Genomic DNA, 13,612 nt, shown 5'->3' with positions numbered 1-13,612 from the left:
TGTGAATTGCTAAGATGAAAAGCTGTCGCAACTGTTTTCGACCCATTTGGCTTTAGTCGCCAATTGAGGAAATATTCTTCCAAAGCCTTTAGGTCAGAATTGAGGATATCTTCTGCTGCTTTAAGGGTTTTGGCTTGAGCTGTGACGGCGATGTCATCTGCGTAAGCAAATTTTCTGCCTTCAGTGTGAGGGAGGTCTCGAGTGTAGATGTTAAATAGCGATGGGGCCAGCACTGAGCCCTGGGCAAGGCCATTATTGAGGGGTATTTTTTTGCTTTTTCACCCTCCTAGAAAAACCCTGAAGGTACGGCCAGTTAGCAGTTGCTCAATGAGTCGTACTGTGTTGCCATCCTCTATGGTGTCGTACAGTTTAACAAGGAGACCGTGTCGTAGGCCGCAGAGAGATCAATGAACGCTGCCACAGTCTTCAGCCGTTTCTGGAAACCAGATTCAATGTGTGTTGTCAGTGCTAACACCTGATCGCAGCAGTTACGGCCTGGTCTGAAGCCAGCTTGCTCTTGTGGGACCACTTTCTCCAAAATTGGAGTAAGTCTGCGGAGCACAACTCGCTCTAGAAGTTTGTACATGGTACTTAAAAGTGAGATTGGCCGGTAGCTGTTCGGATCCTCTGCTGGCTTGTTGGGTTTGAGGATCGCAATAACTTTAGACTTTCTCCAGGTATTTGGTATTTCTCCAGTTTTGAAAATTTCAGTAAATAGTTTTGCGATCCATATTTTTGTCCGTGGTCCAGCATGTTTCAGAAAGTCTGGGAGAACTCCATCACACCCAGCTGCTTTCCCAGCTTTTGTTGAAGTGAGGGCGATATCTATATCGTCAGCTGTAACGGCGACCACAGTGTTGGGGTTCACCGGCCATTTTAGCTGCGCCGCCTTCAGAGATTTTTGGACCTGGTGATTTATGTTAGACCTTGTTGTCGTTTTTGAACTACGGAGTAGTTGCCGAGCAACAGCATTTGGTGACACTTTGGGCATTGTTTTAGTTGGCTGATCTGCAGCTCCAAGTCGCCTTAGTGTTTGCCATGCTTTTCTGCTCGAGTGCTCGAAATTCATTTCCTCCATTAATTCATTCCACCGTTTCATACGCCCGTCGTCCAGAGACTGGAGAAGGTCAGAGGCAGTGTCTGGGTCATTCGTCCTCTCGAATTCGGCTAGAAGCTGTTCACTTTCTGAGCTCCATGTTGGAATATACACTTTTCTGTAGCCTCTAGGTATAAATTTCTTTGCGGCTATAAATAAAAGGTTTGAAAAACGGTCGTAGGAATTCGGCTTTGGTGGTATGTTATCCACAACCCTGTCAACATATTCCGAGAAGTCTCGCCATTCTGCCTTTCTTAGATTCCATCGCGGCAACGGATTGCTGGAAATACACGGAATCTGTATGCCTATGCTTAGCATGACTGGCCTGTGTTGGCTATGTGGGAAACTGTTCAATATAGTTCTCGAAGCCCTCATAGGTTTTCCGTCCGGCGCCGTAGAGACAAAACACAAGTCTGGCGTATATTCACGTCGCCATCGCGCAGAGAAAAATGTTCCCTTTTGCTTAGCATCGTAAATAAGTTGGCAATCCTGTGCTGACGCCCAATCCGTGATCTGCTCTCCAGCTTTATCGGTCGTCGAGTAGCCCCATAGGAAATGGTGGCTGTTGAAATCTCCCACATACACCGCCGGGTGATTGTATGCAGGAAGAGCTGGTGACTGCCATAGTTCATTGGGAGGTTTGTAGATATTAAATACAGCGATTTTTCCAACTTGAATTCCGATCGCGTGATATCCATCAGTGATTTTTCGGGTGATATTCTGCAACTCCGGCTTGATGTAGGTTGCAAGCCCATGTTTTGGGTGTTCCCGCACTGCCGCTAGAAGGTAGCCGGGAATATCCAAGCGTGGTGAGTCGGTTTCTACGATATGAGTTTCCTGGAGTAGCAAAATATCGATATTTCTGTCAGTGAGTATTTTTAATAAGAAATCCACCTTTGATCGAGAGGTTCCCTCAATATTCAGGGACAATATTTTTAATTGTTCCCCGATATTTTTTGACTCCCCTTGGCCGGTAGACCTATCGGTCTTCGGCCCCTTAAATAACGGCATAGTTTGTAGTTGGAGGCCCACTTAATTTGGTATCCGCTTCACTCACTGCACTACCTGCACGCGCGGTAACAATAACGTGCCGGTGGCATCGCGAACATCGCGGCGGACACAACCGTTGCGTGCGGTAGTTGGCACACTACTTTTTTATGTTGATACTACTATTTCTATTGTTCTCTTTTATGTAATTTATATTTATATATTTTTTTATCTATGTATATTCTGTATTCATATGTAAAACAATTGTTATTCTTTTGTAAAAGCCGCTATAATCGGTGTTAATAAATAAATAAATAAATAAAAAACAAAAACAAAAATCCCATACATCATAAATATAATAACGATTTTGACAATAAAATTAATAATAGTCATTAATTCATATTACTTGTAAGGTTTTTCCCTGAACAATATTGAAGTGAGCAACAAACCCAAGGTCTATTGGAATTACCAAAATAATTAGAAATTCGACAGTCTAAAACGACTTGGTAACAAATGTAATTAATATAATTGATTAATAACCCTTGTAGACCACCAGAGGGGTGGACCCCTCCCCCATATGTTTTGTATATAAACCGTAGACTAAGAATAATTAGTACCAGTCTGAAGATGGCTTTAACGAGCTGAAACCGATTACGGTCAATAAAATTAAAGTGAAAAAAGTTTAATATTTGTTTTATTATAATATACTATGAATAAAAAGTTTTGTCTGTAAAAAAACACAATTCTTTCAAGAAAGGCATACAAATACAATATTGTTCTTGTACGCCTTTCTCGAAAGAATGTTTCATGTAGAATAAAGAATATAATGAACGTCGCGATTAACCGCGGTTTTTCACTAACGAAGGTACTTACCCTGGACTCTTTTGATTTGAAGGTGGCCCATCTTTGAGTGAGGTATTGGGTTGTTTCTGGATTGTGAGTTCTTGACCTGACAACACACAACCAACAAATTCATTATCTTTCAATTTTAACTGCGAACTTTTCTGATTGGGAATAATAAGTTGTCAATATACATATGTTTTTACACAGATTTACAAATTTTATCCTCGGTTCAACAAGGTAAGTTTTGCGTCCCTTACTGTCGTATTGACAAATATGATTTAAACGGAGTTAGAAAGAGAAAACACCACAATCTAAAAATTATTTACAATTATTTTTATATAAGGCGACAAAAAAGTGAGGGAACAATAATGGTTATAATACTAATAAATTGTGTGTTTTTTCATTATTAAGGTGAAAAAATTAAAGGTGAGCTTTTTTTGCATTCAAAAGCAGCGTTTGCATTTAAAATTTTAGTATTTAAAAAAAAAAAAGTTTATTTCTAATAATAAAATTTGAAAGCATATTTCATCATCTTTCAAAAATAGTTTTTAGTATTCAGATAAATTCAGAAATGTTTAATTTATTGCAAAGCGGAAATACTCCAAACATCTGACAGAATATGCCAGAGGCCTCAGGGGTTAAAACCCTATCTAAAATGTTTCCAACTTCCGTGCAAGGTCGCAGATAATTATGCAACAAAGTTTTATATAAAAAAAACTTAATATATATTTTTAGAATAACAAGGTTCCATTTGCAAATTTTATGTGCAACTTAGTTCTATCTGCCGCAGATAAAATATTTTTAGAGCGACACAGTTCCATTTGCATGATACTTCGAGCTCATTCGCTTGCGACAACGACCATTGGTATTGTAGTACATTTCTATTGTGTATTTTGGCAACTGTCGCATGTGTTTCTGTTTGTTTCGTTTTGCCACGTTTTTGTTTGAATAAGTTTACAAGTCGTTTTACGAGTCTTCTCGCAAGCGAAACGTGACACCTTAACGTTAAACCAAAAAATGCAAATTTTAAGAAAGATCGATGGCGGTTGCTTAAATTTTAGAATATTTTGTACGTTTCACTGTAATCCGCCGCTTTCGCTAATCGGACAAGTGCCAGGTTTTTATGGTGCCGAATTAGTGAGTAAATACAATACAAAAAAAGGCCTGCTATACATTGTAGGCAACTTTGAAAAATTAAACCGATATATGGGGCACTCAACGGAAAAGTGAGCAACCAACAAAAATTCATAATCAGCGAAAACATCACATTGTTAGACTTATAACTACTTTAGTAATTGAAGAACGATATTATATAGCGCCGTCCTTTGAAATCAGTGAAAACTAAAGTTGTACCACTATGGTTTCATAGATATGACAAAAATCTGATGTTTGCGCTGATTAAAATGTTTTTTGGTTGGGCCACTTTTGCGCTGAGCGCTTTATATGTATATTTATAACATTGGGGTAAAACATCAAATAAAATTTATTTGAAATCAATCGGTTTTGGCAACATCTTATAGCGAAAATAATGGACCGCCCCAAAGAAAACGGACGTGCAAGTTGTGAGTTTTTTTCAATTTGAAGTTGATGAATACAATTTTATTGTAATATTTGTCTTGAAAATTAAATTAATTTTTATTTTTAAAAAACACCACATCGAATTCGTCGCCAAATTCGACCAATTTACAAGTGCACTTTTGCTTTTGGGCCGGCGAAACATTAACCTAAAAACAACAATATGGGCACATGCATTTATTTGCAACACACACAGAAAATAAAAAAAAATAAACAAACCATGCAAATGTGTGTCTAAAATTAAAATCATTAGAAAAAAATATTATCATAAAGTTGGTACTTAAATTATAAATAAATGTATGTGCCGGCCACCGATACCCTACGGGACGACTGTCATATAGATGTTATAATTTATAAATATATATATATAATATAATTCAAATTGTTTACGCCCATTTATTTAACCCTTTGAACGCGTAAAATTTAAAAAAAATGTTCCGTCCGTCTCTTTTGCGACGCCAATAGCATTCATGCATTCAACGGTAATGTTTCTACAGGTCGATTAGTCGATTAACGAGTCCAAAGGGTTAAATCATGGTGTCATTTATTGTCGATTATTTATTTCTGATTGTAGACAGCCGAATGTAATACATTCAAAACATATATTTGAGTCGTCTCGTGGAATTCCGTTTCATTGATTCATCCTTGTGTTTGGTGGGTGGCTTAAGACATGACATTTCTTGTTCTTTTTAAGTGGAATTACATTACAAGACATTTTAAATTATTTGTTTAACGACATTTCTTAAGCGCCCCGGATACGATCAATATGGACATGGACCACAGGCATATGAATATTAATAGACGAGAAGTTAAGGACGAGGGGTTAAAACAAGAGTTGCGGGACGCAGAGAGGAAAGCTGACTGTGATTCGTCAATAAATCAATCTGACAGTAAATAGGCATCTCGCATTATAATATCACCATTTAGTTCTTAAAAGTAAAATCTGCTTTTGAATGAATAGACATTTTTACATGGGAGCGCAAATTACTCGCCACGTTATGAACAAATTTGCGAAGTCCAAATTCGGCAAAATAAATTTCTTCTATTTTCAGAGTCGAATATTTCATTTATGTATTTAGTTAAGACACTTTTATAAATGTTCATAATTTACTTCCCAGCAACCAACCAGCTTTGTGTTTCACGTCCAGACGTGTCTCGATGTGATAGTATATGTTTCTACAACTGATCCATATTATACGATGTGAATATGCTTAAAATAAAGTAAAATAATGCTTATATATGGAATGTAATACGACAATTGGGTTTATTCTCTTTTTCACATCTATTTTTACAAGTTTTCATAGCACAAGTCACCATTTTGCCGTGTTATTTCGTAAAATGAACCGATGGTGCCTCGACCATAGTTCGCACAAGAATGATGACGTCATGTTTTCTAAAGTCACTTGAGGCCATACGCGAGCACAGCCGGCTCCAATGGAACCGGTATGGGGAGTGGGGAATAATACGCTTTTAATCACTTAGGGTAGGTCTACTAATATTCATATGTCTATGACATGGACAATGGCGTTTTAGGACAGTTGTAAATCATACAAGTTGATGTAGTGCAAAGCATTAACAGCTGTAAGAAATGTGACAAGTGTGTTAATCAATCATCCATTTATTCAGATGCCTGACGAGCAAAGTTAAGAAAGCAGGTGATGTGGCTGTATAGTGTACACCCCAATGGTTGAAATTCTGGGCTACTGTCAAAAGAACAAGGCGAAATATGGGAGATAATGTCCCTGAGGCAGAGGGCTCACCGGAGCTAAACAAACTGTCTTCATATCAATAAAAATTAGATGTGTATAAATAAAATTGAGAACCGAGAAATGAAGCGACAGTCTAACAAAAAGGCATCGAAGTACAGTGGTAATATATGAATGGAGGGACAAAAAAAGAGAGGAAATTATTTGTACCGATGAAAACAAGAGCGGTAATTATTTTTACCGACGAAAAAAGAGGGCAGAAATTATTTGTACCGATGAAAAAAAGAGTGGTAATTATTTATATCGATGAAAAAAACAACGATAATAATTTGAATCAATGAAAAAAAATGTCATGTCTCATCCGTTCACCGTTGCGGTGAAATTACCTTCAAACGTATTCAGATACTGAATCTTCTGTGGTGAAGGCACGGGCATGAGGTTGGCTTCCTTGGGTCCCCCGCCGCCCCCTCCCTGCAGCTGGTTCTGTTGGGCTTGGTTCTTTTGCTGCTGTGCCGCCAGGCATTGGAGCGTGCGGACAAACATGCCCTCTTCTGATTGATCCAATCAATTTATGCGAAATTGTCATCATTTGTACACATTTATGCAATATTGTCAGCATTTTATGTGAAATTGTCATCATTTCGACATATTTTATGCAATATTGTCAGCATTTTATGTGAAATTGTTATTATTTTGACATAGTTTATGGAATATTTTCAGCAGTTTATGTGAAATTGTCATTATTTTGACATATTTTATGTGAAATTGTCATTATTTTGACATGGTTTATGCAATATTTTCAGCAGTTTATGTGGAATTGTCATTATTTTGACATATTTTATGTGATATTGTCAGCATTTATGTGAATTCGGCATCATTTTGACGCATTTTATGCAATATTGTCAGCATTTTATGTGAAATTGTCATCATTTGACACATTTTATGTGAGATTTCGATAAATCAGCATTACATGACAGTTTGTCAATGTTTTATGTCAATATTTTGACAATATTATACAGGTCCGTCAACCGATCCAATCATTGCCAGGTTGCAGATTTACATGAGATTGTGTTTTGATTGGGGTGCGCAGCAACCATTTTGTGTTAGATTTGGACGTCATTTTGTTTTGGCGATACAATAAAGTAGTAGTTTTGTGGCCGGCACATGCGATAGATTGGGGTAGGGGCAATACACACAGAAAAAAAAGGAAAACAAAAAAACAAAATCAAAATTACGAAATAATAAAAATCATAGATTAAATTATATAAATTGGCGCTCAGATACCTTAATGTGTTAAGAGCATTACAAACACAACAACGATTTTAGTAAATTTTTATAACAGAATTATGTTTTAAAAAGACAAATAAAAAACTCAAATTGAGGGTACGATTGGAGGAACCAATTGACTGAAATCCTAAGAATAAACATCAAGCTTATTTTTATTTTTTCATGATAAACTAATTTTTATAAGACAAGGTTTTTTAACCATAGCACAAAGGATAACAAATTATTATAAGCAATAATTAGTCGCCTGAAATATTCATACAAATTGAAAATATCTCCCGAGTAAAAATAAATGCCGCCGACGTAGCTCAGTGGTCCAGAGCACCTGACCGGATATCAGAAGGTGAGGGTTCAATTCCCGTCGGCGGAATTTATTTTTACTCGAGATATATTTTCAATTTGTATGAATAATTCAGGCTACTAATTATTGCTTATAATAATTTGTTATCAAGCTAACTTGCTACATATGAAAAGTTCTAAGTATCGCCACCCAGGCGCTAGTGTCCAAAGTTAAGCAAATATATGACAATGACTTTATTTAGAATGGAGTGATTTAACTGTTTTTGTAAAATATAACAAATAACACGATTTCGATATGATATTTGAATGCCTAAGTTCCGAATCATTATATTCATTTTTCACATTATATTAACGTATGTTATAATATACATGTTCATAAATGGCGTTAAATTAATTATTTTATTAAAATACACTTTTTGCAAGTCATGCTTTAAAATATTTAAAAAAATTATTTGTTTGTGCCGGGAGAAAACTATTTACAATACAAATAAATAGTTTTGTTAGTATAAAAACTCAATTATATCAAGGAAAGCATACAAATACTATATTGTATCGATGATTCAATCCAATACAGTAATTCTATGCCTTTTATATGGACAAAACAATTTATTCATGTTCATAATATGTATGGGCAGGTTCAAACAAATAATTTGGCTTAAAATTATAACACATAAATTGCAAAAAGTGTATTTTATTAAAATAATTAAATTTAAGCCATCTACGAACGCGTAGATTATAATGTGTGTTACGTTTACCCTATCTTTGCATTACATCAAAAAGGAAATGTATTTGAGCATATTATTACAGCAATTAAATTGAATCACATTAGTTTAAAATGAACAGTAATTCGTTCTTCCAATCAAAGTCTCAATAGAAAAATTAAACATCACTAAAAATTTTAAATTTTATCAGGGTAAGGGAAAATAAATTGAGCTTAAAAAAAAATAACAACAAAATTTATTGTAAGCCTAAACAAAAACATTAAATTTATAATACAGTACAACTGGGTTATCGTCACATTGAAGAGACTCGATGAGTCGTAAACAAAGTTAAAGGTTAATTCAATATTGGACCGTGTTATAAAGCACAATAGTATTGTTCTGCTAACAATACCACTTTCAATGTTCTTGAAAGGACTCCAAGCAATCAACAATTTTCTGTACATTTCACTTCTAACTGTATACAGGTTGTTTGAGGTCCAAGTTTAAAATAAAACACTGCTTAAATGAAGCACGTGAAATTATCAGATCATACTTTGCGAATAAAATAAAAGTTATTGACGCACGGCAAGTGACATTGCATTCAAATTCAATACAGACCGACGCGGGACGGTAGATTTGGCAACAGAGCAAAATAATAAGGCCTGCTGCACACGGCGATTTTTACCTTTTTACCTGAAAAGTACCACTAAAAGTTGGAATTAAGAAAAAAAATTATTGAACTTTTTTACTTGTACTATTATGTAGAATCACCTCCCAAAGTTAGTGCGCTTTACCCCAGACACCCTATTTATACTGAATGATCTCTCCTGAATAATATTCTCCTTTCACTCCTCTTATACAAAATTAAAATTTCATATATCCTTTTTTATTAACAGACAATTAGACCATTTAACCCTTTAAGCCTTAGAAGGACATTACTAGCCACAAACATATTCCATTAAGGCCGCTTAGGACCCGCTTAGATCTGGCCCAGGGTGTCTGTACATTCTAAAAGTATTTCTATGCTTTTTCTATAATGTGGAAATATGTGATTTGTTCTCCAGTACAGTTTGTTTCAAATATTTATACTTTATTCCGTTGATAAAATTCTAACAATTGTCAAAGTGGATGAAAATATGTATACAAATTGAAGAGATTTTTCAACTTTAAAGTTTTAAAATTATTTATTGTATAAACAGCATAAAAAATGAAGTGACAGTTTTCTTAATTATTCCCTAAAAGAAAGGGAATTTAGTTTCTATATATTGAATTCTCTCAAAATTATGGATATTTCGAGTAAACATGTCTCGGTAAGTTTTTTGTCTCGGTAAGTTTTTTTTGTCAACATTTTCATGTTTGATATTACTATTTTGCATAACATACGACATGATCCGTTGAGTTGTACTTATTGCCAGCTTATCCCATACCTTGGAGGCCGCGCTAAAAGTCAAGGAATTTGACAATCAACTGTCGGAATCATATTCTGACCGGGCTCGCAAATATCGCTAAATGACCATAGATGAAGGATTTCGCCAATATCGTATTGATAGAGGACTTTATCCGTCCTAGACGTGCTAGACCTCCTGACAGTAAACCGACGAAATATCAATATTTATTTCAAATACAAACATATGAAAGATGATTTTATCTAGTTTCAAAAATGAAATTAGTTTTTACGACAACTTCAAAAATAAGAAATATGGAGGACATTTAAAATACCTCGGAAGAAGTTCGAAATTCCATGAAATATTCCACCGTCACTTATATTTAAAGAACAGAGCCTTGAACATTTGAATGATATATCAAATGATGTCACTATAACCAAGTTGTACCATATTAATCCAACATCAAAATATATATATAAGTTAGGACTTACCGGGTCCCCCTTCCAGTGGGTTCTTGGGCAGGCCCTTGTTGGCGTGTGGGTTGGGGGGCGCGGGGCGGGGGCACTCGGCCGGGCTGCTGAGCGCCGAGCCGGCTCGGGAAGCCTCCGCCGACATGGGCATCTGGATGTTGGAACATTGGCTGGGGGATTGGGTGGCTGCAATTGGAAATTTATTTATAAAGATGACAACAATAATTATCATGATTAACCACTCAAATGTTTTTCGCTAGTAAGCGACATTTTTTAAAATTATGCGCTCTAATACTCACTTTTAACGTTTATGCTTTGAAAACTGTTTAGAGGAGAAAATTAATACTTTAAAAATGTCGATATCATTGGTATATTCATTTGAAATAGGTCCTTATGCCTAGTATGTGTATTACTACCAATATAAACCACAAAACTTTATCATGCCGGATTGAACACATAATTTCTGGGAGGTTATGGTCATGAGATGGAAGTATGTCTAAATGTGGATGAAACATACCTATAGGTACGCTGGCAGATCTGTGGAGGGGGGAGGCGCCGTAGGGGGGAGGGGGGAGGCAGCCCCCTGAGGATGGCCCCCCTCGTTCACTGCAAGGGGACTTGACTTGCCCACCTAAAAACATAACAAAAATGTTAAAATCAGCTTCCTTTCAATATTACTGAGTAGCACAAGGTATAGAGGCGCTATAGTATATCAATAACACGTCAAAACGTGTTCCAGTATTATCACGCGAGTAGCAGTGCGCGGGGATAGAATTCGGTAGTTCGGCATCGCAGGTCACAATGGACGTAAAAAAACAGGAACCAATCTAATCTAAATATATTATATCAATGGAGACGGTCGGAATTCTCGAAAAATAAGTTTCAATTAACTCCTCAGGCATATTCTGTCAGAAGGTCGGAGTCGAAATCCAAATAAATTGAATATTTCTGAACGTAAACGAAAACTGAAAACTATTCTGAAAGGTGATTATATAAGCTTTCAAAATTTATTATTACAGATAAATATATGTTTTTTTTAAATGTTTAAATTTTTAAAGCAAACATAAAAAAAAAAATATTTAAATTGTTCACTAACGAAAATTACTGAAAAAACATATTTAAAAAAAAAAAACACTTATTTTATTAGACAAATTGTGTTATAAACTCTTTTTTCTCAACTCTTTTTTTATCATTTCATATAAAAATAATAAATTAAAAATTCACAAAGTCATATAAGTTGTTTTTTTTCTGATCCCGATCTTTGGTTTCATAAAGGTGCAAATTTTAATTCTACTTCGGTCAACTTCCAGATTTGAATATAAAGCGTGGTGTTTTTTCTTTCTTACACCGTTTAGATCATATTTCTTATCACAATAGGAAGGGAGATGCAACAATTTCTGTTATATCATACGAGTTGTTCCCAAAAGCTAACAAATTAGCCTGTAGGGTTAAAATATTACAGGTAGGTACTTTATAGCTTGTCTGAATTCTCCAAACAAACACTTCCAATTTTGAAAATGATGACGACTAAATTCAAAACAAAAGTTCTAGGAATTACAGACTGTATTTTAAATTTTATTAAATGTTATAGTTTGAGTTTCTGTGTGCGTACCCATGTGGTCGGGGTCCATGTTGTTTTTGTTGTGTTCCTGCTCGAAAAACTGGTGGTGGAGCTTCTGCCAATCCAGGTCAGGGCCGGCGGAACCCGGACTCCTCATGCCCAGCTTGTGTGGGCCGTCGGGACCTCCAGACATCTGGAAAATTTACAAAACATTGCAACATCAACATTTCACTTTCTGTGATAACATAAAACACTGAATATCAAGTAAAAGTTTTATAAAAGTTCCAAATGAGTTATTATATTGATAACTTATATTGTTAACAACAGACCAGCTGCTAACAGACCATGTAATAACAGACCTTTTTTTTTATTTTATAGTGAATACCTCACAAGAGTCCCAACTGCTCCCGTCTGGAGCCAGTGAGACTATGGCATCCCCAATTGGGGGATGTTGTGAGGCTGAAGGTAAGTGGGGAAGGGAAAGAGGAAGGTGGGGAAGTACCTGGCTATTCAGATCTAGTCACTAAACACGGCTAAAGCCATTTGGAGCAACGTTTCAATTCTGAATGGTGGTCTTACACCAGGGCGATACTGGTAGTATCTTCCACTCTGGAACGTGCCGCAAATATACTATATATTATTTTAATTAATTAATTGTGAAATAACACCAATTAATCAAATAATATTTATTTGCGCACGCCGGGTTCGAACCCGCGACCTTCGGAATGGCAGTCCAATGCGTTACCACTGGACTATGCCGGCCGTCAAATAATAGAACAGTAAGGACGGGTTGTTTCGGAGAATTTGAACAATTCATCAAATTTCAACGTTCATTTCCGGGTTCTGTGACAGTCCTATTCAAGTTCTGTTATTATATCATTATAGGCTAGTTGCTTGACAAAACTGAAATTAAAACAGAACTTGAAAAAATCTTTCACAGAACTGGAAAATGAACGTTGAAATTTGATGAATTGTTCAAATTCTCCGAAACAACCCGTCCTTAATAACGGACCAGTTAATAACAGAGCAGTTAATAACAGAGCAGTTGATAACAGACCAGTTAATAATGGACCAGTTAATAACAGAGCAGTTGATAACAGACCAGTTAATAACATACCAGTTAATAACAGACCAGTTAATAACAGACCACTTTATAACAGATCAGTTTATAACAGACCACTGTAAAACCACATTAAAAACTACTAGTACTCGATAGGTAGAAGCTGATATCAGTGCATTATATATCATAGTCTTCATAGGTACTATGTAAAACTTTATCGGACTGTCAAGCAGTGTCGCACATTATTATTATACACGCGATTCTCCCATTTATTACTTTTGTTTCCTTTTCATATTATAATAGTATATATTTTATTCTTTTCATTTTCTAATAGTATATACCTTTCTAAAATTTTTTATTTTATTTTTTACAAACTCTTATTGCCTTTCAGACATTTTATAAGCACTTAATTCTTGCTTACACTACTTTATTGTATATTATTACATATAATTTCTTACTTTGACTTAATACTATACTACAGATTGCTACTTATATTTTATTTATATCTCTTTTTTTCATACTTTTAACCTTACTACTATTTACTGATTATACCGTTATACTTACATTTATATTGTTGCATTCCTTATGTTGCTGTACTATTCTCTGTAATTTAGTATGTGAATGGCACATGTTGTGCCGTATAT

General features: G+C 35.5%; 1 protein-coding gene across 4 annotated transcripts in view; it reads right to left on the bottom strand.

Moving 5' to 3' along the window:
- LOC149409917 (uncharacterized) overlaps positions 1-13,612 on the bottom strand; it is a 53,987-nt gene that overhangs the window by 14,355 nt on the left and 26,020 nt on the right. For 3 of the 4 annotated variants that reach the window (XM_089649314.1, XM_089649316.1, XM_089649315.1), the window contains exons 12-16: positions 11,960-12,101; positions 10,865-10,978; positions 10,369-10,533; positions 6,594-6,758; positions 2,957-3,032 (exon numbers count right to left, since the gene is read on the bottom strand). In XM_089649314.1, the coding sequence (XP_089505440.1) occupies positions 2,957-3,032; positions 6,594-6,758; positions 10,369-10,533; positions 10,865-10,978; positions 11,960-12,101 (662 nt within the window). The remainder of the gene's footprint in view (positions 1-2,956; positions 3,033-6,593; positions 6,759-10,368; positions 10,534-10,864; positions 10,979-11,959; positions 12,102-13,612) is intronic. The other variant, XM_089649317.1, reaches the window with a different exon arrangement.

This window comes from Hesperophylax consimilis, chromosome 29 (assembly GCF_061612785.1).
Source record: "Hesperophylax consimilis isolate HC1 chromosome 29, BYU_Hcon_1.0, whole genome shotgun sequence".
Taxonomy (NCBI): Eukaryota; Metazoa; Arthropoda; class Insecta; order Trichoptera; family Limnephilidae; genus Hesperophylax; species Hesperophylax consimilis.
This window is presented reverse-complemented; position numbering and strand designations above follow the sequence as displayed.